The 27,477-nt window shown below is 35.7% G+C and overlaps 1 protein-coding gene across 14 annotated transcripts in view; it reads left to right on the top strand.

Moving 5' to 3' along the window:
- The window catches only part of cacna1da (calcium channel, voltage-dependent, L type, alpha 1D subunit, a), a 103,164-nt gene that overhangs the window by 43,473 nt on the left and 32,214 nt on the right, over window positions 1-27,477 (top strand). For 6 of the 14 annotated variants that reach the window (XM_048172247.1, XM_048172246.1, XM_048172240.1 and 3 more), the window contains exons 9-31: window positions 1,896-2,062; window positions 5,538-5,612; window positions 8,474-8,561; window positions 8,695-8,721; window positions 11,488-11,648; window positions 11,750-11,975; window positions 12,436-12,643; window positions 12,725-12,845; window positions 13,924-14,014; window positions 14,130-14,163; window positions 14,247-14,277; window positions 14,362-14,488; window positions 15,820-15,949; window positions 16,905-16,964; window positions 17,040-17,099; window positions 20,020-20,126; window positions 21,002-21,089; window positions 21,224-21,331; window positions 21,731-21,783; window positions 21,966-22,112; window positions 22,874-23,075; window positions 23,453-23,611; window positions 24,182-24,292. In XM_048172247.1, coding sequence (XP_048028204.1) covers window positions 1,896-2,062; window positions 5,538-5,612; window positions 8,474-8,561; window positions 8,695-8,721; window positions 11,488-11,648; window positions 11,750-11,975; window positions 12,436-12,643; window positions 12,725-12,845; window positions 13,924-14,014; window positions 14,130-14,163; window positions 14,247-14,277; window positions 14,362-14,488; window positions 15,820-15,949; window positions 16,905-16,964; window positions 17,040-17,099; window positions 20,020-20,126; window positions 21,002-21,089; window positions 21,224-21,331; window positions 21,731-21,783; window positions 21,966-22,112; window positions 22,874-23,075; window positions 23,453-23,611; window positions 24,182-24,292 — 2,581 coding nt within the window. The remainder of the gene's footprint in view (window positions 1-1,895; window positions 2,063-5,537; window positions 5,613-8,473; window positions 8,562-8,694; window positions 8,722-11,487; window positions 11,649-11,749; window positions 11,976-12,435; window positions 12,644-12,724; window positions 12,846-13,923; window positions 14,015-14,129; window positions 14,164-14,246; window positions 14,278-14,361; window positions 14,489-15,819; window positions 15,950-16,904; window positions 16,965-17,039; window positions 17,100-20,019; window positions 20,127-21,001; window positions 21,090-21,223; window positions 21,332-21,730; window positions 21,784-21,965; window positions 22,113-22,873; window positions 23,076-23,452; window positions 23,612-24,181; window positions 24,293-27,477) is intronic. The other 8 variants (XM_048172245.1, XM_048172242.1, XM_048172244.1 and 5 more) reach the window with 5 other exon arrangements.

Raw genomic sequence — 27,477 nt, 5'->3', positions numbered from 1 at the left:
CTTCAAGTCTGCAGGGTTGAATCGTTCTAAGCTGATGACATTATTAAAGTAAAACAGTTCCAAGGACAGAATGAAAAACTATGAGAGAGGAAGTGATTCAGACTTGATGAAAGTCAAGAAGAGGAAATGAAATTGTTTAGACTAAAGGACAATGACCAGGGCAAAGCAGGTGACTGATGATAATTCAGCAGAAACATTTGCTTTTTGGGAAAAAAAAAACAAAAAAACATTAGTCAGGATGATTTAGCACTTAAATACTCTACTGTTCGAAAGTCTGGGGTCTGAAATTTGTTATGCTCACCAAGACTGCCTTTATTTGATCTAGAATACAGTAAAAACAGTAATATTGTGAAATATTATTACGATTTAAAATAACTTTTTTCTGTTTAAGTATACTGTAAAATTTAATTTATTCCTGTGATGCAAAGCTGAATTTTCAGCATCATTACTCCAGTCTTCAGTGTCACATGATCCTTTAAAAATCATTCTATGCTGATTTGTTGCTCAAACATTTCTTCTTACTATAATCAATGTTGAAAAAGGTTGTGCTGTTTAAGATTTTTGTGGAATCCGATATACATATTTTTCAAGATCCTTAGATTTCTAGAAATTTCTAAAGAACAGCATTTATTTAAAATAGAAATCTTTTGTAGCATTACAAATATCTTTACTGTCATTTTTGATCAATTTAAATCATCCTTCCTGAATAAAAACATTAATTTTACTGACCTCAAACTTTTGAACTATTGTGAATGTCGATAAAGTTTGACATCCCAGTAACATTGCAAAACATGGTTTATCATATCTTATGTTGAACATCAGTTTTTGGCTTCTTAATTTTTGGGTGAACCTTAAACTGGATATAGGGTTTAGGGTTTAATAAAGACAGAAAGAGACAAAAGTAATTAGTGGGACTGACAGTAGAAACAGGAGGAGGTGAGAAAGGAAGGGCAAATGGAGGAGAGAAAGGAGACCTGAGCCAGACAGGTGACTCAATTTGATATTGTTATTTTGTCTTTTACATCAGAAAGACAACCCATGTTTCTCATATTCATCCTCATCTCCTTCATGTCCTTCAGAGGGGGGCACAGTTTTCCGACCCTCTCCGGGAGAGTGAAATTAATCTGCTTCCTGTGTCCGCAAGTCCTACAAGCCATTTCTTAGAGCTGCAGGGTTATTAATAATCTGCCACGAGAGACGTTGTGCCCGTGGTGCAACATATACAATTTGCAGATCGAGCAATCTTCTGAAATTAGGTTTGGATTCCATTTTTGTGCTTCTGCCATTTTATTAAGGATGCCACACACATCGTGTGACCTTTCCAGCGCGTTTGTGTGATGTTTCTCCTTGTCCTTTGTGGACAAGCATGCACCCTGCTGGCAGGACGCTGAAGCATTTACACTTACTGTAGGTTTAGATGTATGGAAAAATGCATGTACATTAATAGGGAGATTTTTTTTCTTTTTTCTTTTTTTTAGCTTTTAAATAGTCATGTCCATTACGATGAACATTGGTTCTGAAAAATAGCAATGTCCATATAATTATGCATATGAATTAAGTAATTTCAAGAAAAAGTTTTTTTAATTAAAAGTTTTCATAATTTTTTTGATGCAAAATCCTTGTTCAGGTGTAAAAATGTTGTTTTTGAAAACTTTAAAAACCATATATCTGTAGAAAATATATAATATATTGTATTTTTTGTTTTATTCCAAACCTAACAAACATCTTGTTAAATTTTATGCTTGAAAAGTGCTATCTTTTTTAAATATTTTAGTATGTAATGCAATGGCATTTAGACATTAAGTGTGGTTAAATATTATAAAAATTTTGTGGCCATATTATATTTGGATTATTGTTAGTGAACTGCAGGTAAAACTGTGTTTTCTTGAACGCAGAGAGTTCTCTAAAGAGCGAGAGAAGGCAAAAGCTCGTGGAGATTTCCAGAAGCTACGGGAAAAACAACAGCTGGAGGAAGATCTGAAAGGTTATCTGGACTGGATCACGCAGGCTGAAGACATCGACCCTGAGAATGAGGAGGATGATGAAGAAAGCAAACGCAACCGTGAGTACTTGAATAGAGTACATGACAGTAAACCATATGAGCGATATTGTCATTCAAAGGAATACTAGTAACTAGACAAGTACTAAGCACACTTTATACAGTCAGGCAAATGCAGAAAGTTATTTCTGTTGAGCTGAGAATGTTTTTTAAATTCCAAATTAGTTCATGAATTTCAATTATATTTAGAGTAGCAAACAGGATCAATTTGAATGTGTATTTAAGGAAGTAAAATTTAAAATTTCTGTGACTTCTGTAAATATAGTTTTTATTAAAGAATGAAATACACTATTTCCAGAAACATTTGATGATAGTAATAATGTAGTAATATTTGCCACTTACAGTATAGAAGTTGTGATTTATATGTCAATTTATATGTAAAATTGAGTAGTAATTTATATATACACTACTGTTCAAAAGTTTGGGATATTTAAATATTTTCGGCTGCATTTATTTGATCAAAAATACAGTAAAAACTGTAATATTGTGAAATATTATTACAATTTTAAATGACTATTTTCTATTTTAATATATTTTATAATATAATTTATTCCTGTGATGTCAAAGCTGAATTTTCAGCATCATTACTCCAGTCTTCAGTATCACATGATCCTTCAGAAATCATTCTAATATGCTGCTCAAGAAATATTTCTGATTATCAATGTTGAAAACGGTTGTGCTGCTTAATCATTTATTTAAAATATAAATCTTTTGTAACATTATAAATATCTTTACTGTCACTTTCGATCAATTTAATGCATCCTTGCTGAATAAAAATATTAATTTCTTTAAAAAAAATCATACTGAGCCCAACTTTTGAAAAGTAGTGCATTTCATTTTTTTGCATTGCATTTCATGCATTGCATTTCAACTTTCATTCTATTTATGCAACAGTCAGTTTCCCAGAATGCTTTAATTTACCCCTACAAAATAGCCAAGCAATGTAAAGTTATCTGAAAACAGTGAATGACAGAATTAAAATCTGGCTATGTTCATTATTTTTACAGTATTTGTTTAGTTTAGAAAAATGTCAGACTGTATCAATAGGGAACAAGCTGTATATCAAGGAATCAATACCATAATTAGTCACAATTAATCATTTATATTTTGTATTGAACTAATGAAATTTGTTCAGTGACTGAACTTCTAAATTGCACTTTTCTGACTTGTATTAAGGGTGATGTTTCAACCAAAGCTTTGCAACTTTTTGTAGCAGCCACAGAGCCGCCTTTAATTGGCCCGTCATGCCCGTCAAACTGCAGCGTGACACCGAACAGACGTCAGCAAACCCAAAACAGCTGCCTCTGGTGTATTTTTGATGAAATAGTTGAGGAGCAGTCAGCAAGCGCTGACGCCACGAGTGCTGTCTCTGCCGCCGAACCGCAGATTTGTCAATCAAAGTCGAGCATCTTCAGGTCAGAGGGTTCAGTACAGTACTGGACCGACAGCAGGGCTGATTCTGCTTACAATTTTACTTTGGTCAAGATACTGTCTTCTCCATGTCTAAAAGTGACATTAAACGAGCTGAATGTAAGTCAGACAGTATGGCTGGTATCTGCTGAACAAGAGGAGTTTGCTCATAAGAGCATGAAGTGGAGAAACTGAGCAAAATAAGCACTAATCCTAATCCCTTTTATATAAGCAGCACGCATGATTCTATGCGGTTCGAGCCGCTGCTACACCAGCTTCCACTGTCACCAGAGCTCTTTGACTGACCTCAGTTCTGTGAGAGGACGGTCGGGTTAGATTAGCCGGCTGGATTCTGAAAGCGTTTTTTTTTTTTTTTTTTGCTGTAATTGATTGATACAGACCCACAAAAGTCGCTTGTCTGGAAAGCTTAGCATTTATGCAGAACTTATTCTGCAAATGGAATATCAAGCTGAACTCTGTTTCCACTCACACAAGTTCACTGAATGCTTTATCTCTTAGAAATGAATTTATTTCCATTTTTAATCAGTACCTTTGTCTTGTTTTCCAGTAAAACATATTGAAAACTGAACCATTTCCAGAAACATTTGATCACATTAATAATGTAGTAATAATGTAGAAAGGTTTACCACATACAGAAGTGAAGTTATAATTTATATGTACATTTACTTTTTAAAATGAATTGTGATTTATATACATATACACTACTTTTCAAAAGTTTGGGATCATTAAGGGCTGCATTTATTTGCTTAAAAAATATTAAAGTCGTGAAATATTATTGCAATGAAATCTTTTCTATTTGGATATATATTAAAATGTAATTTATTCATGTGATGTCAAAGCTGAATGATCCTTCACATGATCCTTCAGAAATCATTCTAATATGCTGATTTTTATTTTATGAATAAACTCTAAATGATCTGTTAAATAGAAAAAAACAGAAAATGTGCTGTTAATTTTCTGCCAGGACATTATCTGTTAATGTTATGATAATTTCTATTAACCCTAAAACACAACACAGTGCACAGTGTGGATTCTAAATTTGGGTAAAACACCTGTGAAAAATCAATACGGAAAATTCCCTCATATTAACACAGTACATTGGGCACTATTTTTATGAATTGTTGTAACATTTTTACTTAAAAACAAGACAAAGACATTGAATAAAAATGTGACATTGAATAAAAACATGATTTAGTCATTGTAGTTAATTTGTGTTTGAACTGATATGATAACATTCAACATCTCATTTCTGTTGCTTAGATATAAAAAAAACAGCATAAAATCACATTGAAAATAATATTCTAAATAATTACCATATATCATTTGATTGGCCTGCCATGTACCTATTATATTTAGGTGTAAATTGGTTGTTAACCAAAGTAAAAAAAAACGACGAGAAGTACAAATATTAGCATGCATCTCTAAGCAAATGACAAACTAGCAAACAAGTTCATCTACATTTTCATTTTGATTCTTTTCCCACTTTTATGCCACTTTTAAATTGTACTCTTGTGGTTTAGTGATCATACAAAACCATACTGCAGTTTTAATTTAATTAATTGTGCAGCCTTAGTATGAGAAGTAATAAGATTGGTTTCAAAAATATAATCAGTGACATTTTTTTTTTTTTTTTTTACACAAAACTTATTTTTTAAGTACTGATTAACTCCCATGAAAGCATGTGGGGGCCATCAAGGTCAGAGGTCAGCTTCATATCATACACGCATGCAAACATCTGCACCATCAAATTTCAACATTTGGAGCATTGCAATGTTCCTGTTTTCAATGAATTCATTGCACCCTGATCCTAATAACCTGCTCTTGCTCATTGTTAACTAACTACCCATCATCCTTTGCTCCCATCCAGCAGACCAGTTGCCTCAATGTTGTTGTTGTTTATTGTTGTTAATTGTTGTGTTGGTGCTGTTCTTGTTCCCGTGCTTTAACCTGTGTCGATGTGGCTACTCGTTCTCGCCCTCGTGACCGTGCCACGGCTGTGCTGTGCTGTGTAAATCATGCATGGGCTTTGGTTGCATGGGAAATGAAGGGGTTACATTGGCCAGCCTCATGGAGAAGAAGAAGAAAGGGTTTGGCTGGTTCAGCCAGTCCTCTGACACTCATGGTAAATCTCCCTCCCACCCTTCTGTCCCTTTCATATGTGTGATTACTTGATGATATTCATGAATAGTACCTGTTAGAAGCCTTACATAGTGTTTGCTTATTAGGCATTTTAAAATATTATACAATCTAATTGGATGAGCCACATTCAAAGCCATTATGAAATACCAGTTTATCAATAGCTAAATTGATTAATATTACTAATGGGATAATAAATTTAATTAAGAGATGATTTTTTTTTTGTGTGTGTGATAGGTATTATTACTAATTGATTGCATTTATTTACTGACCTAAGAGAAATGAACTGAAAGCCAACATTTTTTGATTTTTCATTGATTTTCACTCTTCAATGCTGTTCAGAAGGTTGGAGTCACAAAAATTTATGTTTTTGAAAAATGAAAAATGATTCACCAAGGCTGTACACTGTACAATTTGCTAAAAAATACAGTAAAAACAGTAACATTATGAAATATTATTATAATTTAATGTTTTCTATTTTAATATATTTTAAAATTTTACTTATTCCTGTGATGCAAAGCTGAATTTGCAGCGTCACTACACCAGTCTGTAGTGTCACATGATCCTTCAGAAATCATTCTAATGTGGTGCTCAAGAAGCATTCTTTATAATAATGTATAAAAATGATATTTTAATGGAAACTGTGATTTTTTTTTTCCAGGATTCTATAATGAATAAAGTACAGCATTTATTTGATTGTTTATATATATAAAAGAACATTATTAATATCTTTACTAGAGGTGTGATGAGATCTCATGCCACGAAGTCTCGTGAGATTAAAATGTGACAAGATTTCTTGTCAAGGTAAAAAGCTGTCTCACGATATAGCCATGACAGAGTGTGAGGGTGAAATTAGGATAGAATATACCACCGCTACGTTTACATTATCGTCGTTTTGCTTTTTATAGAAATAAAAACCATTTAATCTAGTTGAATAACCGTCGCTTCATCCAACACGATCACGTGACGAGATGACTGACAAGACCATGGCAGAGGATTCGTTGCACAGCAGAGCTTCTGATAAATGTCTTATATTGTAGAATGCACACTTGCAGCACTGCCGCTCCTGATTCACAGAGTACATGCAAACACGAATCGAAAGCAAAAGTAAAACGCGAACACCTATACGAACGCGATTTCAATACACCACATTTTGAAAGTGGCTCCCTGATGCATGCAAATATCTCCCAATATGAAAGCTATCATAGGCTGGGCTGTGTAGTTGTAACCATCTCTCAGCTCTGTATCATGCTTGAAGAAAAATTTGGTCTCTATCAATTTCTTCAAAAAAAAAAAAAATTGACCCCAATCTTTTGAACAGTAGTATGTGTTAAAGGGATAGTTCACCCAAAAATGAAAATTTGATGTTTATCTGCTTACCCCCAGGGCATCCAAGATGTATGTGACTTTGTTTCTTCAGTAGAACACAAATGATGATTTTTAACTCCAACCGCTGCCGTCTGTCATTCGTATAATGCATGGCAATGGGAACTCCATCTATAAGAGTAAAAAAAACATGCACAGACAAATCCAAATGAAACCCTGCGGCTTGTGACGACACATTGATGTCCTAAGACACAAAATGATCGGTTTGTGTGAGAAACTGAACAGTATTTATATACTGACCAATAAATGACACAAACCGATCGTTTCGTGTCTTAGGACATCAATGTGTCGTCTCGAGCTGCAGGGTTTCATTTGGATTTGTCTGTTTTTTTTACTCTTATAGATGGAGTTCCCATTGACATGCATTATACGAATGACAGACGGCAGCGGTTGGAGTTAAAAATCATCATTTGTGTTTTACTGAAGAAACAAAGTCACCTACATCTTGGATGCCCTGGGGGTAAGCGGATAAACATCACATTTTCATTTTTGGGTGAACTATCCCTTTAACTGGGCAAACATTCCATGTTGTAGTGAACAGACATGTGATCAGTAATCATGCTGTTCATCATGGAATCAAGCAAATCAATTTACCATGTAAACTTTTACTACAGCTGTCTCTCTTAAAAAAAAAAAAAAGAAGTTATGTACTGTATTACTCATTGACTTATGCACAATATCCCATTTTGGCCTGTAAGGAAGTATGTTTTGAAGCTAATAATATGTCTATGTGTGTGATGTTTATGCGGATGCTGTAGTGTGTGAATGCACTAGTTGTGCTTTGCAAGTGTGTGTTTTCCTTCTCTATGACCATCAGTGCCTATATGCTCTTTGTACCCATCAGATTTTCCTCAGCATTAGCGTTATCAAACTCCTCGCTTGCCCGTTTCCTCCTTCCTGTACTAATTTAGTCCTCTCATTCTCATTCTCTCAAAATCAGAGTGAGTCAGAGATCAGATCCGGCAGGAGTGGGAGTGCAGCGTCTCTCCAACTTAAAAATCCCACTTTAAAACAGTGACAGCGAGTTTCTAACATAGAAATGAGGTTAAACCCAGATCACCAGACTCGTGGTCAGCAGTTTATAGAGCAGTCACAAAAAGTCTGATCACACTCGCTTATTACTGTCTTTGGATGTGTCAGAATTTATCCGTAAATCCTGAGGGAATGCGAGGGCTGAGTAAAACAGATATTTTGTCCTTTTCCCCTCAAGCATCCTTTTGTTTTACCATTACTGAATTACTGTCGGCCTTTTAATTTCGATATTCTATAAATTTCTTCTCGGCACAGTGAATTTCTCCAAGTTTCACTAAGGATGCGTTTAAAAATCTCATCTTTCTTGTTGAATCTTTTTCAGAAAGATTGTCAAGTTCTTGTCCACTAAATTTGACTGAGGATATGTGAACTGTATGTTGTGAGTATTTTAATGTGTGTGTGATGAACCTTGTGTTTGTGACACAACAGCGAGTATGCCGGCGAGTGAGACCGAATCCATGAATACAGAGAATGAGAAAGTAGAAGATGAGAAAGCGACATGTTGTGGCCCTACATGGTGAGAAAACTCACAAATACACATGAATTAATGTATGTTTTATCAGTAATGAATCGTTGTAATATGCTGTATCAAGGAGGTATATGAATACTCTGGTTTCTTTTTTAACTTTACAATTTGTTTCAATTTGCAGTCAAAAAATTTCAAAATCAAAGTGCAGGTCAGTAAAGATGTGATTAGTGCATGCTAATGTCAGTTTATTTACATGTTATTGCATGTATTACTGTGAGCTTGCATGCTCTGTTTCTGTCTGTCTGTCTGGCATTCTATCTGTCTAGTTATCTAATATTCCCACTAGCATTCCAGCTATTCGTCTAGTTATCTAATATTCCCACTAGCATTCCAGCTATCCGTCTAGTTATCTAATATTCCCACTAGCATTCCAGCTATCTGTCTAGTTATCTAATATTCCCACTAGCATTCCAGCTATCCGTCTAGTTATCTAATATTCCCACTAGCATTCCAGCTATCTGTCTAGTTATCTAATATTCCCACTAGCATTCCAGCTATCTGTCTAGTTATCTAATATTCCCACTAGCATTCCAGCTATCTGTCCAGTTAGCTAATATTCCCGTTAGCATTCCAGCTATCTGTTCAGTTAGCTAATGTTTCAGCTAGAATTCCAGCTATCTGTCCAGTTAGCTAACATTCCCGCTAGCATTCCAGCTATCTGTCCAGTTAGCTAATATTCCGTTAGCATTCCAGCTATCTGTCTAGTTAGCTAATATTCCCACTAGCATTCCAGCTATCTGTCCAGTTAGCTAATATTCCCGTTAGCATTCCAGCTATCTGTCCAGTTAGCTAATATTCCCGTTAGCATTCCAGCTATCTGTCCAGTTAGCTAATATTCCCGTTAGCATTCCAGCTATCTGTCCAGTTAGCTAATATTCCCGTTAGCATTCCAGCTATCTGTTCAGTTAGCTAATATTCCCACTAGCATTCCAGCTATCTGTCCAGTTAGCTAATATTCCCGCAAGCATTCCAGCTATCTGTCCAGTTAACTAATATTCCTGCTAGCATTCCAGCTATCTGTCTAACTAGCTAACATTCCCATTAGCATTCCAGCTATCTGTCCAGTTAGCTAATATTCCCGTTAGCATTCCAGCTATCTGTCTAACTGGCTAACATTCCCGCTAGTATTCCAGCTATCTGTCCAGTTAGCTAATATCCCTGCTAGCATTCCAGCTATCTGTCCAGTTAGCTAATATTTCTGCTAGCATTCCAGCTGTCTGTCCAGTTAGCTAATATTCCTGCTAGCATTCCAGCTATCTGTCCAGTTAGCTAATATTCCCGCTAGCATTCCAGCTATCTGTCTAGCTAGCTAATATTCCCATTAGCATTCCAGTTATCTGTCTATCTAGTTAGCATTCCAGCTATCTGTCTAACTAGTTAACGTTCCAGCTATCTGTCTAGCTAGCTAACATTCCAGCTAGCATTTCAGCTATCTGTCTATCTAGCTAACATTCCAGCTAGCATTCCAGCTATCTGTCTAGCTAGCTAATATTCCCATTAGCATTCCAGCTATCTGTCTATCTAGTTAGCATTCCAGCTATCTGTCTAACTAGTTAATGTTCCAGCTATCTAGCTAGCTAGCTAACATTCCCACTAGCATTCCAGCTATCTTTCCAGTTAGCTAATATTCCCGTTAGCATTCCAGCTATCTTTCCAGTTAGCTAATATTCCCTCTAGCATTCCAGCTATCTGTCCAGTTAGCTAATATTCCCGTTAGCATTCCAGCTATCTGTCTAGCTAGTTAGCATTTCATCAATCTGTCAATCTAGTTAGCATTCCAGCTATCTATCTAACTAGCTAACATTCCCGCTAGCATTCCAGTTATCTGTCCAGTTAGCTAATATTCCCTCTAGCATTCCAGCTATATGTCCAGTTAGCTAATATTCCCGTTAGCATTCCAGCTATCTGTCTAGCTAGTTAGCATTTCATCAATCTGTCTAACTAGTTAACGTTCCAGCTATCTATCTATCTAGCTAACATTCCAGCTAGCATTCCAGCTATCTGTCTATCTAGCTAATATTCCTGCTAGCATTCCAGCTCTCTGTCTAGTTAGCTAACATTCCAGCTAGCATTCCTGCTATCTGTCTAGTTAGCTAATATTCCCGCTAACATTCCAGCTATCTGTCTAACTAGCTAACATTCCAGCTGTCTGTCTAGTTAGCTGGCTAGCTTTCTATCTAACATGCTATCTGTCTAGCTAGCATTCTAGCTATCTATCACTGTAGTATTCTATCATATTAGTGTTCTACCGAAATAGCATTCAATGTCTGTCTATTGCTTTGTGTCTTGCTCCATTTATCTAGTATTCAATCATTTTGCCATATATAAAATGTAGCATTATGTTGTTTTATAGTTATGCTATTTTATTAGGCATTTTAAAATATTATACAATCTAATTGGATGAGCCACATTCAAAATGATTTAAAATCAGGTTCTGCCATTGGGCTCACTCTATTTATCATTCCAACATATCTATATCCTATCATTCAGTCTAGCATTGTATTGCTCTGTCTAGTGTTCTATTTATCAGTTTATGGTTCTGTCAAGCGCTCTAATATTCTAATGTTGTAGTCTCCTTTCTATCTGGTGTTCTATCTATTGCTCTGGCTAGTGTTTTAGAATTCTATCTGTCTAGTGTGTTATTTATCTATCATTCTATCATTCTAGTGTTATGTTTAGCATTCTAGCATCCTGTCTATCTACAGTAGCATTCTATTCTATTTAGCATTCAGTTGACTGTTCAAGTGTTCTGTCTATCCAACATTCTGTCCAACAATCTATATAGCATTCTCTTGCGTTCTATCGTCTATTCAGAGTCCTGGCATTCTATGTAGTGTTCTATCTCTCCTTTAAAAGCATCATTCTATTTTAATTTCTTCTTGTGTCTATGTTATCTGACTGCTTCCTCTTTCAGTCGGCGCTGGCGTCGCTGGAACCGGTTGTGTCGGAGGAACTGTCGTTTGGCTGTGAAATCTGTGCCGTTCTATTGGCTGGTGATCATCCTTGTGTTCCTCAACACTTTGACCATCTCATCAGAACATTACAACCAGCCTATGTGGCTCACACAAGTACAGGGTGAGCGCTGCGTGTGTTTGTGCACAAGCTAAAAGATCATGACTGCTTCACGTTCTCACTATATCCGTTCTTTTCTGACCCTGATTGGTTTTCTCCTGTAGATGTGGCCAATAAAGTGCTGCTGGCCCTGTTCACATGTGAGATGTTGGTGAAGATGTACAGTCTGGGCCTGCAGGCTTATTTTGTGTCTCTCTTTAATCGTTTTGACTGCTTTGTGGTGTGCGGAGGCATCACAGAGACGATCCTAGTGGAGCTTGAGATCATGTCACCTCTCGGCATCTCAGTGTTTCGATGTGTACGACTTCTCAGGATCTTTAAAGTCACACGGTAAGGGATCGGAAAATTAAAATTGTTAAAGTGCCTCTATTATGCCATTTTAAAGGTTCCTAATTTTGTTTTGGAGGTCTTCTGCAATAGGTTTACATGCATCCAACTTCAAAAAAACACTTTAATTTTCTCATAATATACATTGCAGCATCACCTCTTTTCTCATAGTGTCTGAAACGGTTCGATAAAGGATTCAGTCTCTCTAAGCCCCTCCTTTCTGAGAGCCTACTCTATTCTGATTGGTCCCAGTCTGTTGTGATTGTTCTGCAGCTTACAGCATGTGTTGGAAAGCAAACACTTATTACCATATCTGAATTTCAGCTCCAGAGGCTTCCTCAACTCCATTTATCGTGTACTTTAATCTTTGAAACGTTGCAGACCTTTCACAGTCACAAACAGCTATATCACACACTACATGAAAGGCAATATCTTTTTACACAGTTTGTTTTTTTGCCTTTAGTCATTGGGCATCTCTCAGTAACTTGGTGGCATCTCTGCTGAACTCCATGAAGTCCATCGCATCTCTACTGCTGCTGCTCTTCCTCTTCATCATCATCTTCAGCCTCCTCGGTATGCAGGTGTTCGGCGGCAAGTTTAACTTCGACGAGACACAAACGAAGAGGAGCACCTTTGACAACTTCCCTCAGGCCTTGCTCACTGTGTTTCAGGTGTGTCTGTGACCAGCTGTCTTTTTTTATGTTATTTTAATGGGATATGTGTTTGCTCATGTGTCACAATGTTGTTCTCAGATTCTGACCGGTGAAGACTGGAATGCCGTCATGTACGATGGAATTATGGCATACGGCGGCCCATCATCGTCAGGAATGATTGTGTGCATCTACTTCATCATTCTCTTCATCTGTGGAAACTGTATCCTCCTCTTACTTCTGTTGACTTCCTAATGAAGGAAACAGAAAAACAAACTAGGGAATTTTTTGTCATTACCTTAAGAAGTCAGTCCATCTTCTTAGACGTCAGACATGTCGTTGATAGCCTAATTGTGCGGTTAGGAAAGTTTGTAGTTTCAGTTCCTGGAATGTGTTGCCCATGTCAGAGAGTTAAGTCCCGCCCCTTTGCCATTTTTGTCTGGAATGGGGCTGTTGAACCCTAGTGCCTAGTTACTACTCTGATTAAAGGGAACCTATTATGCCCCTTTTCACAAGATATAATATAAGTCTCTGGTGTCCCCCGAATGTGTCTTTGAAGTTTCAGCTCAAAATCCCCCACAGATCATTTATTATAGCTTGTCAAATTTGCCCCTATTTGAGTGTGAGCAAAAACACGCCGTTTTTGTGTGTGTCCCTTTAAATGCAAATGAGCTGCTGCTCCTGCCCCCTTTCCAGAAGAGGGCGGAGCTTTAACAGCTCGTGCTTCGGTTGCTCAACAACAACAAAGCTGGAGAATCTCATGCAGCCAAAATGAGGATTGTCAGTAACGGTGTTCAGCCTTACATTGTTCAAACCGGAGTCGACACTGATGGAGAGACTCAGGAAGAAGTTACAACTTTTAGAATGAAACTGGACGTTTCTGCATGGTTAGTGGATAAATTTATGTAGTTGCTGTGGAGTTGATTCAACTCATCGACTAGCATAAATTTACCCTCGTTTGTGAAGCAGTCCGGCGTAAAATGGTGACATGGTAACAGCACTCTACTACAACAACACTTCCTCTTCTCTAAAGCAGCCCAACATGGCCTCGCCCCCTTTGTTGCGTGTTCCCGGGGGCGGGGTTTATGTAAATTTTGGGGTTTGTGATGTCACCAACATGGGAAGAAGCTTGTTGTAGTAATACCAGCCGTTTACTGTAGTCAAGTCATATTGAATATTGTGAAAAGGCTAAAAATATTGAGCTCTAGTTTTGCATTTTGTTTTGCATTGCAAAAGTTTGTTGTTTGCTTATGAGCATTACAGTATAATGCTGTTGGTTTGCTTAACACATTGACACCTAGACATTCTTCTGAATGTGTTCTTGGCTATCGCTGTGGACAACCTTGCAGATGCAGAGTCTCTGAACACAGACAATGATGATAAGAAGAAAGGGTAAATGATAAAACCTTGTAGAGGTCATTTAATCAAACACTGAGGACCTGGATCTAGTTTCCGCTGGTCGTGTGCTACATTTTACAGTGCTTGTTTTCTTGCCTTTTTTCCCAAGTGATGAAATTGATGAAATTGAAGATGATCCCAAGGTAACTAGTTTATGCATGTTTGTGTGTTTTATGTGTTTTTGTGTTAGTAGCAGGATATAATAGCATTGCTTTCTTTCCTTCAGGTTGGAGAGGAGGATGAGAAGGAGAATGCAGGTAAAGAACTATATCATGTGGTTGCACATTGAAGATTTTTTTTTTTTTTGCATACTTGTCCTGATCATCGTGTCCGTGTTACAGAGGAGGATGAAGAAGAGCCGGACGTTCCTGCGGGGCCCCGCCCACAGATCTCAGAGCTCGTTAAGAAGGAGAAAATCACTCCAATCCCAGAGGGCAGCGCGTTCTTCATCTTTAGCAACACAAACCCGTATGTGTCACATTGAAGTCTGCTCAAACATACACAAAAATTGACAGGAACAAAGACACATGTAGACATTTACGGACCAATAACTGTCTTTTTACATTACATTTATGCGTTTGGCAGATACTTTTATTCAAACAGCTTGTATTGCATTCAAGATATTCATATCCATTTATACATTCCCTGAGAATCAAACCCATGACTTTGGTGTTGCTAGCATTTTATTTTATTATTATTTATGTACTAATATAGTATTTGCTTTTGTAAGCTTTTGTAATTTTGTTATGTGCCTTTGTCTTTTTTGTATTTTTATTTAATCTTTAATTTAGTTCGATTTTTTAGTTTTAATAATTGTAGTAATTAAACTTATTTATTTCAGTTAGTTTATATTTCTAATTTTTGTTTAAATGTAAGTATTTTTTAAAAATCTTATATTAATATTTTATTTCAGCTTTTTCAATTACCGAAAACATTAACAACACTGTTTTGGGTCATTTGAGAAAATTTTAAATTACACAATTTAATTTCGTTAAAGGTGCCCTAGAATTAAAAATTGAATTTATCTTGGCATAGTTGAATAACAAGAGTTCAGTACATGGAAATGACATACATTGAGTCTCAAACACCATTGTTTCCTCCTTCTTATATAAATCTCATTTGTTTAAAAGACCTCCGACGAACAGGCGAATCTCAACATAACACCGACTGTTACGTAATTGTCGGGATCATTAATATGTACGCCCCCAATATTTGCATATGCCAGCTCATGTTCAAGCATTAGACAAGGGCAGGACGTCTGGATGTGCACAGCTGAATCATCAGACTAGGTAATCAAGCAAGGACAACAGTGAGCATTTAAAGGGGCCGCAGCCTAAATCGGCTCATATTTAATGATGCCCCAAAATAGGCAGTTAAAAAAATTAATAAAAAAAAAATCTATGGGGTATTTTGAGCTGAAACTTCACAGACACATTCAGGGGACACCTTAGACTTATATTACATCTTTTAAAAAGACGTTCTATGGCACCTTTAAAGTTACAAAACTTGTGTTACAAAAACATGATAAATTTGTTCTTCAAATGTTCGTTTTTAGTTGCCAGGAATGTCACCACAAAATGTGTTTTTCGTTTTGAACAATACAAGAAAAACCTGAGCAAGGGTCAAACTGTTGTTTTTGCATTTTGATTAAATCCACATTTCTAATTCCTAAAGAAAGTCACAAGGCAAACTATTTTATTATTTTAATTTCTTAGAAAAGCCTTCTTTTTGACACAGATATAGTGTTCAAGATGTTTTTCAGTGTCTCCTCCTCTCTCTCTCTCTCTCTCTCTCTGTAGAATTCGAGTAGCCTGCCACAAGCTGATAAACCACCACATCTTCACCAACCTCATCCTCGTGTTCATTATGCTAAGCTCCGCCTCCTTGGCAGCTGAGGACCCAATCAGAAACTTCTCTGCCCGTAATATTGTGAGTAAAACGTACATACACATACAGAAGCTAATTGGTTCTGCAAATGTCAAGAATATTCATTAATGTCTAAAACATATTCATACTCAATATATTCAACTAAAACAACATTGTAAATAATAGTTAATTGTTATCAATTGATAATTGAAGTTTTGGGTTAAGAACTATGTATTTTATGTACTCAGACTGTGATTATGAAAATTAAGTTTTATGATTAAATAAGAGCGTTCCAAAGCATTCACAGATAAAGTAAAGCAAGTATATGTTACTTTCATGTCGTTCCAAACCCATGAGACTTTTGTTCATCTTCGGAACACAAACGAAGATATTTTTAATGAAATCTGAGAGATTCTGTCATAGCAGATCAATGTTTATTTATGAATAAAAGCCTAAATTAAATCTGTTCATCACATAAAGCGACCGTGTCTCTTCAGAAGACTTGGATTAAAATATGGATTTATATTACAATCTCTTTATGAACATTTTGAAGTGTCAGTGTTTGGGAGAATAGACTTTAGGACAGAAATCTCTCAGATTTCATTAAAATACCTTCATTTGTGCCTCCTTGTGTTCGAAAGTCTTATGGATTTGGAGTGACATGAGGATGAGCAAATGACAGATTAATTTTCATTTCTTTTTTTGGGTCAACTAACCCTTTAAAAGTGTTAAATGTGATATTTGAGATGAAACTAGTGGAGTTTTATATGATCAGTTGTTTTGTGCATCTGTTATTCCTTCATCTCTTCATATCTGCTAACCCTTTTCTTTCAAACTAAGGACTTCCTTCACTGAAAGAGTAATGTTTTTGTGGTGTTACCACAACAGACACTATTACTTAACTAAACTAAACCACATTTACCTACAATTCTTAAAATAATCTATTTATTTTTTGATGGTAAATGATGATTGCTAAATGTCCTTAATCCTTGTTAAACATGTACATTGCTCTTTGCAGATACTTGGTTACTTTGACTATGCTTTCACGGCTATCTTTACTGTAGAGATCGTGTTAAAGGTAAATGTCCTGCCCTGTGCTCGTGTTGTGTGTGGTGTATGTACAGTAACGCTGTAACCGTCTGGTTTATTCCAGGTCCTAGGCTATGCAGATTATGTCTTCACTAGTATGTTTACATTTGAGATCGTGTTGAAGGTAACCTTTCGGCACACAGGCCTGGCTGCATTCTCTCCATGTGTGTCACCTGCTAATTCAGTACTACCTGGCTTGATAAATCTCTTTTCTTTCTCTTTTTTTAAACCACGGCACCTCTTTTACTAAAAGACTAAAAGAAAAGAAATGTCTCAGAACATGAAAGCACATCTTCATCAAACACAGCACAAGAGTTGTCAGGTTTTCCCTTTTCTTTTGGGGAGAATGACAGGGCTTGAACTCAACCCTGATTGGTCAAAGTGGGGTTAAGTGAAGTTTGAAGGAAACCGATCTGGGGAAATCACACAGGATGTGTCTGTGAAACTAAAATGCTTTTTGTTGAGGAAAGAAAGCAATTCAAAAAGATGAAACTATGCAACTCTTTGTGAAATAAAAAAACAACACTGCCTCTCTCATGCCTTCATAACCGATTGGCACGTATCCAGTCCATAAAAGAGGGGGCAAATACAACCATGCTTGGACAGAACATGGTTCAAACCCCTTGACTGAGTGCATATCAATGCAATGTGACCTCCAGCGCCATACGGGGCAGCGCAGTTGTTATTTAATGAAGCTGCAGTAATTCTCTCTGGCTGTGTTCAGAATATCATACTACAAGGCTATTCTTACTATCCCGTCGGTTTATAGTATACTGTGTGCAATATGCAAATGTTCTCTATGGCACAGAATACTGTTTATATTTCTATTTAGATTTATTTTTCGGTTTTAGTAACTTAATAGCATGTTGCAGATGTAAATGCTAGTGCAACATTTTCATCTAGTATGTATGTTTTATTAGTCAGTTAAGAAATATACTTAATTAGTTAGCTAAGTGTGTATATATATATATATATATATATATATATATATATATATAAATTTAATTATTTTTTATTTATTAATGTTTATTTATTTTATTATTTTACATTTAAAATAAATAATTTATTTTTATATTAATTTATTTAATTTTTTCAGCTTTATTTCAATTATCAAAAAAATGTTTTTTGGATTTTTTTTAAAAATATTTTTAGTCAACAATTACAACACTGATTTGAGTGACAGTAACACTGTTTGAGTAAATCTGAGAAATTATTATTTAGCTGTTTGAACATTTCAAAGTTTCTAGTCAAAATTGCACAATTAAATTTGCTCTTCACATGTTCAAATGCCTGAAAACTTGAGCAAGAGTAAGATTATCGTTCTTGCATTTCAAATAAATCTTCACTAGGCAACCAGTTTCATTGTTTTAATTACTCTAAAAAACACTTTTTACACATTTGATGCTTTTGAAACCTGAACACATACAGCGTTAAAGACATCAAGACATAGAATACTGTACCCACAATTCAATGCGCATTGCTCGAGCTTTAATTTCTAGAGAAATTAATAATCCTAGAAATACTGTGATTGCCAAAAATTTGACTTAGTTAACTTAAAAATGTGAAATACCTATTATTATTTTTAGATGCTAACTGGACGCCACTCACATGCAGTGTGATGAGATCATGTGACAACACTATTAGCATACTGTTGTCACATGACATGATGAGGTTTCATTTACTATTTTTTCACTCACTTAAAACCCATTAAATCTATTAAAATCAAAAGTTGTTGGTTTTAGTCCATGTCTATTAGCTATTATCAGAAAACCGCACTTATTAAATGATTTTAATTGGGTCTTTAAAGAAGTAGGCGGTACACAGTGTGAACTGTGAAGTATTTAGTAGTGCTGTCAAACGAGAAATCGCGATTAATCGCATCCAAAATAAAAGTTTGTTTACATAATATATGTGTGTGTACTGTGTATATGTATTATGTATATATAAATACACACACATGCATATATTTATTTAAGAAATATTTACATTTATACATATGTGTATATATTAATTTATATTATATATAAATATAATATATTTTTGTTAAATATATATATGCATCTGTGTATTTAAATACACAGTACACACAAATATATTATGTAAACACAAACTCTTATTTTGTATGCGATTTATCGTGATTAATCGTTTGAGAACACTAAATAGTAGGCTAGTATTACATTTTGAACACAGCCTCTTGTTTTTGTGGAGAGATTATCATAAGTGCTGATCTTAGACCAGCAACTTCTACCTTGAAATGTTTCGTGAAAAATTAGTTTTTGTTTAACCTAAAATATTTGATGTAGTTATCTAAAATTGGTCTCTGATCAGCAGCCAATGTTCGCGTGACCCAGTGCTTGCCTTCGTGGTGTGTGGTTGCACCTGTATTCATATACATTCAGCAAACGACTCCTTTGCATTCATGATTTTGGAGCGACTTGCTTTGGTTTTGGCTGGTCTTTTCTCTGCCTGCTGAATATGAAGTTGCAGTAGGAGCTTCTTCCCCCTCTTTTCTTTACCGAATCTTGTCGAGGGAACAGGGCGCAATGTTCTCAAGGATAAAAAAAACGGCTCACATGAATGTGACAGTAAGGGAAGTTCTCATTTCAGATCGCCTAATAGATAGGTTCCCTTTCTTTCTGACTCTTCTCTTGCTCTTTTGTCTTTTCCTCCTGTATTCTTTCTGTCGATGCATATTTCTTCTGTCATAAGTTAGTCCCCATCAAAGCTCGGCAACAAACAGCATGTTTTATTGCCAGGCCCCCTAGTGGCGGATTGTGAAACAGAGCTTACTACTACATTCATGTTGACTCAAGCCGTGAGGGTTTGGCGGAGTTAGCGCTAGGATCTCGCCTTTAGTTCAACTCCGAGCACGCCACCCTTAAAAAAGAGTGATATTAAGGAGTGTAAATTTGTGTTTCTGTCTATGCGTGTGTGTGTGTGTGTTTGTGTGAGAGAGAACTCTGTTTGAGAGTGTGATTTGCTGTTCTCTGTATGTCCTTCATTACGGTAGAGCAATTGTTGACCATCTACGCTTGTTTTGTCAGATGACCACATATGGCGCGTTTCTCCACAAGGGGGCGTTCTGCAGGAACTACTTTAATCTTCTAGATATGCTGGTGGTTGGCGTGTCGCTGGTGTCCTTCGGAATTCAGTGAGTGATGGTTATATTTTAAGGCTGCACGATTATTCGGTATAAAAACAAAATTGTGATATGGCTTAGTGGGATTATGAAAACACAAATGCTGCAATTTAATTAAATAAATATATACGCTACGTTGCACAAACTGCTCTGCTCTGCTGTTTGGGGCGCTTATTACATGTTTATTACGTGCTTATTATGCTTAAATCATATTCCCACCTGATAAGAGAAGCTTTAAGGGCTCCCTACTGTTTTCTGACCAAATAAGACAGCAATAAATAAAAAGATTTAATATTAGTAATTTTACAAATATACTGTATTATTATTTTTTTCTTAAATACTCTTTTTTTACATTGAAATTTTACAATAGTAATATTTCTTATTTTAATTTTATTTACAAATAATTAATAATAATAGTCATTATTATTATTATTATTATATGTGACCCTGGACCACAAAATCAGTCATAAGTCGCACAGATATATTTGTAGCAATAGCCATGGGTCAAAAATATGGGTCATTTTTCGATTTTTCTTTTATGCCAAAAATTATTAGGATATTAAGTAAAGATAATGTTCCAGAAAGAGATTTTGGAAATTTCCTACCGTAAATATATCAAAAATGTATTTTTGTGAGTGAATATGCATTGCTATGGACTTCATTTGGACAGTCTGTTCGGTCTGTTGGACAAGCATCACCTCGCTCTTTACCAGCAAAACTTAGCATGGCATCATGAAATCAGCTGACCAAGGACCAGGTCTTGCTGGTTAAGCTAGTTTAGAAAGAAGCGAGGCAGAAACACCAGTATAATAAGGAATTGAAAGCATGGATTTATTCTTCTGTTTTGTATGATTTTCTGGTAACTTGAACACTTGTGTCTCTTGCAGATCGTCAACCATCTCAGTGGTGAAGATTCTGAGGGTTCTGAGGGTGCTGCGTCCACTCAGGGCCATAAACAGAGCTAAAGGACTGAAGGTTCAGCCCATTGCTTTACTTTGATATGAATTGTCTTCATACATTTTAACATGTTTATGTTTTTGGAAAAATATCGGCCATTTGTTTAAGCAATTGTCTGACAACCTCTGACCTTTAACCTTTGCCTTCTGCAGCATGTGGTCCAGTGTGTGTTTGTGGCCATCAGGACTATTGGAAACATCATGATTGTCACCACACTGCTACAGTTTATGTTCGCCTGCATTGGTGTACAGCTCTTCAAGGTAAAATATTTCATATATGGGTCGTTTTTTTTATGTTTTTGAAAGTCTCACCAAGGCTGCATTTATTTGATCAAAAGTACGGTAAAAACAGTAATGTTGTGAAATATCATTTTAATTTAAAATGACTTTTTAATGTATTTAAAAAATGTAATATATTCATGTGATGTCAAAGCTGAATTTTCAGCATCATTACTCCAGTCTTCAGTGTCACATGATCCTTCAGAAATCATTCTAATATGCTGATTTGCTGCTCAAGAAATATTTCTAATTATTATCAATGTTGAAAACAGTTGTGCTGCTCAATATTTTTGTGGAAACCTTGATACTTTTTTCCCCAGATTCTTTACAAGTACAAAAGAACAGCGCTTATATAAAATATATATTTTACTTTTTCCTCAGGGGAAGTTTTACCGTTGTAACGATGAAGCCAAGTCCAGCCCTGAGGAGTGCAAGTGAGTCTAATTGAATTTTTTTAATCATCACTGATGTTAATTAGCCATACTTAACATCATGCACTTCTGAAAGAAGACTGCTTTCGTAAATGTATTGTAAATGTATACATTTAGTGCAAGTTTTTGCAATAACCAAACTTATACAGAAGGAAACAGCTAAAATAACCTTTTCTCTCCCTCAGGGGAACATATATCATGTATAAGGAAGGAGACATGAACCAGCCAATCATTCAGAAGCGTTACTGGCACAACAGCGATTTCAACTTCGACAACGTGCTCATGGCCATGATGGCTCTTTTCACAGTGTCCACATTTGAAGGCTGGCCATCGTAAGCATTCAACAAATACACCATATTATAGAATAGCACCTTTATTTTATTTTTCATTCTGTTAGTTTATTTTGTACACCTTAATATAGATCAGGTATATTTAATTTTTTGGCAATTCTTAATTTTTATTTATTTTTTATCTTAATATAGATTGTATATAGAGCTGAAATTCTATATAGCACTGTGTATTTTATTATTCACTTAATTATAGCACCTTATTATGCACCTAATTTATGCACATCATTATTTTAGATATAGAATGTCACTTATGTTATTTTTATTTTATTTTTTGGATCAAATAAAAGTACATATGAAAACCCTTTTATATATTTCACGCATTACTCTTTATGCATCCATTTTAAAGGCGCAAGCAGTTATCAGAAGCCTGTTATTTTAAAAAGCCTATTAAAATGGCTCAGTGTAATTGGATACTGCAAAATGAAAAATATCGATTCTTGCATTGCGAGTTCTTACTCAGACAGTCGAGTTTCCTTGTTCAAACCCACGGGGGAAATGAACGAGTGTGTTATTGTGATATTTGTGTTTGTATTGGCGCTGTTGGTAAGTGCCACTGTGAACTCGATGCCAACAGTACCACGCTGTTCCTGTAATTACAACACCACACTGCTTCAAATGTTCTGTTAGTTTAACACACACAGTGACAGAATGACACAATATAGCTGTTCTGTAACTCTGGGTGTTGAAGTAGTTTTTCCTGGGCTCTCCATTCTCTTAGTTTACTTCATGTTGTCTTTCCTAAGGTTGTTATACAAGGCCATAGACTCCAACCGGGAGAACATGGGTCCGATCTACAACTACCGTGTGGAGATTTCCATCTTCTTCATCATCTACATCATCATCATCGCCTTCTTCATGATGAACATCTTTGTGGGTTTCGTCATCGTGACCTTTCAGGAACAGGGAGAGAAAGAGTACAAGAACTGTGAGCTGGACAAGAACCAGGTGAGAGAGGACACAATAGGATTGTGTGGAACATGGACTTGTGAACTGCATTGATCTCTAGATTATATATCCCAATGCAGTCTTTTTCCATATAGTAGGTTACAAAAGTATGCTGGCTTGTAAGGACCCTCTTTTTTAAATCAAAGGCAGCATTGCATATATCCTTCATAGATAATGCAATCCCAGAATGCATTGTGATCAGTGTTATTTTATTTTTCTGTGGCAGAAGCGGGATTCCATAGCATATTGTATATTTTTACAATATTAATGAATGTGCATACGACTCGACGTCTTCTCAGATAAAATCTAAAACCCTGTATAACCACGTACATTAATTGATACAATGAAAAGCATCATTTGATGTGTGTCCTCCTCAGCGTCAGTGTGTGGAGTATGCATTAAAAGCGCGTCCTCTCCGGAGGTACATCCCAAAGAACCCGTATCAGTATAAGTTCTGGTATGTGGTGAACTCCACCGGCTTCGAGTACATCATGTTTGTCCTGATCTTACTCAACACCATCTGTCTTGCCGTGCAGGTAACTCACTTTATTCTTCGATAATTATAAGTATTCTTAGTTTGCTTTCATGCGTAATGTTTGAACAATTGTTTGTGTTTAAATATTCAAACCTGCTTCATATGCACATTTTGTCATTTTATATGATGAGATATAACTATGTATTAATACATATTATTATTTACCTGTATATTTCATATTAATTAGCTCTTTATAGTCCCCATTAAATCAAAAGTTTGGTTTGTAGCTTTTAGAGCATGTCTGTTTGGTATAAGATGTGTGTATATATATAGCATAAAATATATATTTAAAAAATATATTGTAGTTTGTTTTATCCAGAATATATTTTATATAAAAACTAAACTACAGTACATATTAACAAATTGACTAAATATTTTGTATGTATTTTTTTATATACGGGTCAAACATTATTTATTTACTGTTATAGTATTTATTAAGATTTTAAAATAGCTTTTATTTTTTTGTATTATATTAACACTGGCATGCCGGGTGTATAAAAATGTTTGTCCAATGAAATGGCCTCTCACCTAAAAAATTTTGCAATTTAATATCATACATTTCTGTGCCCAGCACTACGGTCAGTCTGAGCTTTTCAATTATGTTATGGACATCCTGAATATGGTCTTCACTGCCGTCTTCACTGTGGAGATGGTACTCAAACTGATCGCCTTCAAACCCCGGGTGAGTAATTCAAACACATAGATACACACCATTATATATTATCACACAATTTCCCATTTGGACATTCAGAACAGTGCAGTATGAATACACTTCCCTCAATATGTCATACTCTTATATCATCAATTGGTTACACAAGATTTGTAATGTTAACTTCCCTCTGCCCCATTACTGCCCACTTTTACACATGCAGGTTTGTGTTGCGAAGAAGGACAGAATGCTAGTAAGCATCTCAGCGTGATGTGCAGTGCTGTCGTTTTCAGCTTTTCTGTGTGCCGTGAATAGCAGTGTCTCTTAGACACAAACAGATTCAGTCCATCATCAGATAACAGCACCGCTCTTCCTGTACTATATAATAATATAGTAAACTTTCCTATTTCATAGTAATATGCTCAAAAAAATATTCAGGCCTTAATTTAAGATTTATGTATTTGAATTGCATCTAAAATTTCCATCCATTTGGATTAAACAGTTTTAACATAAACTAATAAATAGGTACTTGTCAGTTATACATGATAAATGAAATAGTTAAAGGTGATAGAGAGGAAAGTTACTGGAGCGCGCAGCCGCGCTCGTCTCTCACAAGGATCGTCATGGCAGTGATTGACAAGCCAGAGGGCCAATCGTTTACGCGATGATCGCATAAACGATTGGCTGATGTTTTTAAGGCCCTACCTCGTGCACAGATGATGTATATTAATATTATTCCTTTCAGTGCACCTAATAAATAGTCTTTTATCAGTTAGTAAAGACAGTTTCAAGTAATATTGCAAAAATGTATAAAACAAAACATCCTCTTTAGCACCTTTAAGATTTCTCTAATAGTACACAGTAACCAGGTTTATATATTTGTCATCAATAAATCAAATTGGTTTCAATCTCATACATTTTAATTAATTGAACATGCTTTATCCACAGCTAGCCATACTTTTAGCATGCTCATGCCTGGAAGAGTTTAGTTTGTGTTGTCGACATGTCGAAAAGATGCTGCTTTTAGTGCTGTGAAATAATTTCACTTCGCATTAGTGTTTATTTTGTCAGCAATTTTTAAATTTAGTCTTAGACTTACTCCTGTGTCAAATGTATTTAAAAAAAAAATGTGTTTTAGTTTTTATCATATTTAGTCAACCTTGTCCTGTTTTTGTTTAGCAAAGTTTTAGTCGACTAAATGTCTAGACATAAGCATTTTTTCTTCATAATTTTGTCGTGCTGCGTAGTGGTTAATTCACAGTCTGTAATATTTTATCTCTTTTTGACAAAACAAAGATATTTTGTTAAAGTTTTTATTCTCGTCTTTTTTCGTCTACGATATTCCATATTGATATAGTCACAGTTATCTTTTAATGACGTTGGTGTTGTCTTGTCATCGTCTCCTCTTGTCATCGTGCTGTTCTTACTTAGAGTTTTTGTCTTGTTTCTAGTCAAAATATCTTAAAGTTCTTAAATCAAGAAGCATTTTCTTGACAAGTAAAAATTATTTTCTTGTTTTCAGGAAAAATAAGTAAAAATGAAGTACGTTTTTACTTAAAACAAGCAAAATAATCTGCCAATGGGGTAAGAAAAATAATCTTATTTCAAACTAAGAATAAGATATATAATCTTGTTTTCAGTTTGGACTAAGATTATTTTGCTTACCCCATTGGCATATTATTTTGTAAAAAGTAAAAACGTACTTAATTTTTACTTATTTTTCCTGAAAACAAGAAAATAATTTTTACTTGTCAAGAAAATGCTTCTTGATTTAAAGGTCCCGTTCTTCGTGATCCCATATTTCAAACTTTAGTTAGTGTGTAATGTTGTTGTTGGAGTATAAATAAAATCAGTAAAATTTTAAAGCTCAAAGTTCAATGCCAAGCGAGATATTTTATTTAACAGAAGTCGCCTACATCGAACGGCCAGTTTGGACTACATCCCTCTACTTCCTTCTTTAATGACGTCACTAAAACAGTTTTTTGACTAACCTCCGCCCACAGGAATACACAAGAGTTGCGTTTGTAGAGTGTGTTTGTCGCCATGTCGTCGAAACGCTGTTATTTTCATCCCGCAGTCCAATCACCGGGTCTGATTCCGGCTCAAATTGATAGGGTAAAATTAAAGACATGTTTACAATAACACTGAGCGCGTGCATCTCCACGTTATGGTAAGAGGCGTGACCTTTCCGGGCAAGGTGCGCTCTCTATGGCTCTCGGTTCGCTAAGCTGCTGTCGAATCACAACACAGGAACCGCTGGCACAATCAGAACTCGTTACGTATTTCTGAAGGAGGCCCGTTTTTATGACAGTGGAAACAGCGGTATACAGATAAGTAAATTATGTGAAAAATACTGTGTTTTTTTACACGCGAAACATGAACACATGTTATATTGCACGCTATAAACACAATCAAAGCTTCAAAAAACCACGAAAAACGGGACCTTTAAGAACTTTAAGATATTTTGACTAGAAACAAGACAAAAATTCTAAGTAAGAACAGCATTTTTTGCAGTGAAAGGATGAGGACTTGAGCTCGAATTGATATGGTAAAAACGAGGCCATCGTTATTGTTAGTATCACTGTGTGATCAAGTGCTGAGGAAGCCTCTGGATATTATAATGAGCGTTGATATGAAAATGAATTTGGTTTCAGATATGCATTTGGTTTCCGACACGCACTGTAAGCGGTAGACCAATCACAACAGACTGGGCCATCTGACCAATCAGAGCAGAATAGACTCTCAGAAAGGAGGGGTTTAGAGAGACTGAATCTTTTATTAAACCCTTGTGTGAAAAGAGGTGATTCTGCAAAGTATATAATGAGGAAATAAAGCTGTTTTTTGACCTTGGATTCATGTAAGCCTGTTGTAGGAGACAAAATTAGCAGTTTAAAACTGTGTAACCCATTTGGATGGAACATTTTATATGCAATATAAAAACATAAATCTTAAATTTAGGCCCAAATGTTTTTCGAGTGTACTTGGTTTGGGTGTGGATTGATACTTTAATAAATAAGCTGATAACAGTTTTTTAAATGAAGAATTTTTGCATAATCGGATATGTACTGCAACTAACTGCTAATCTCACACATATTCCCTGGCCGTCCACCCCATTGCATTTCTCAGGGGTATTTTGGGGACGCCTGGAACGTCTTTGATGCTTTGGTTGTGATCGGCAGCATTGTAGACATAGTGCTCAGTGAGATTGATGTAAGTAC

Source organism: Megalobrama amblycephala, linkage group LG21 (assembly GCF_018812025.1).
Source record: "Megalobrama amblycephala isolate DHTTF-2021 linkage group LG21, ASM1881202v1, whole genome shotgun sequence".
NCBI classification, from domain to species: domain Eukaryota; kingdom Metazoa; phylum Chordata; class Actinopteri; order Cypriniformes; family Xenocyprididae; genus Megalobrama; species Megalobrama amblycephala.
This window is presented reverse-complemented; position numbering and strand designations above follow the sequence as displayed.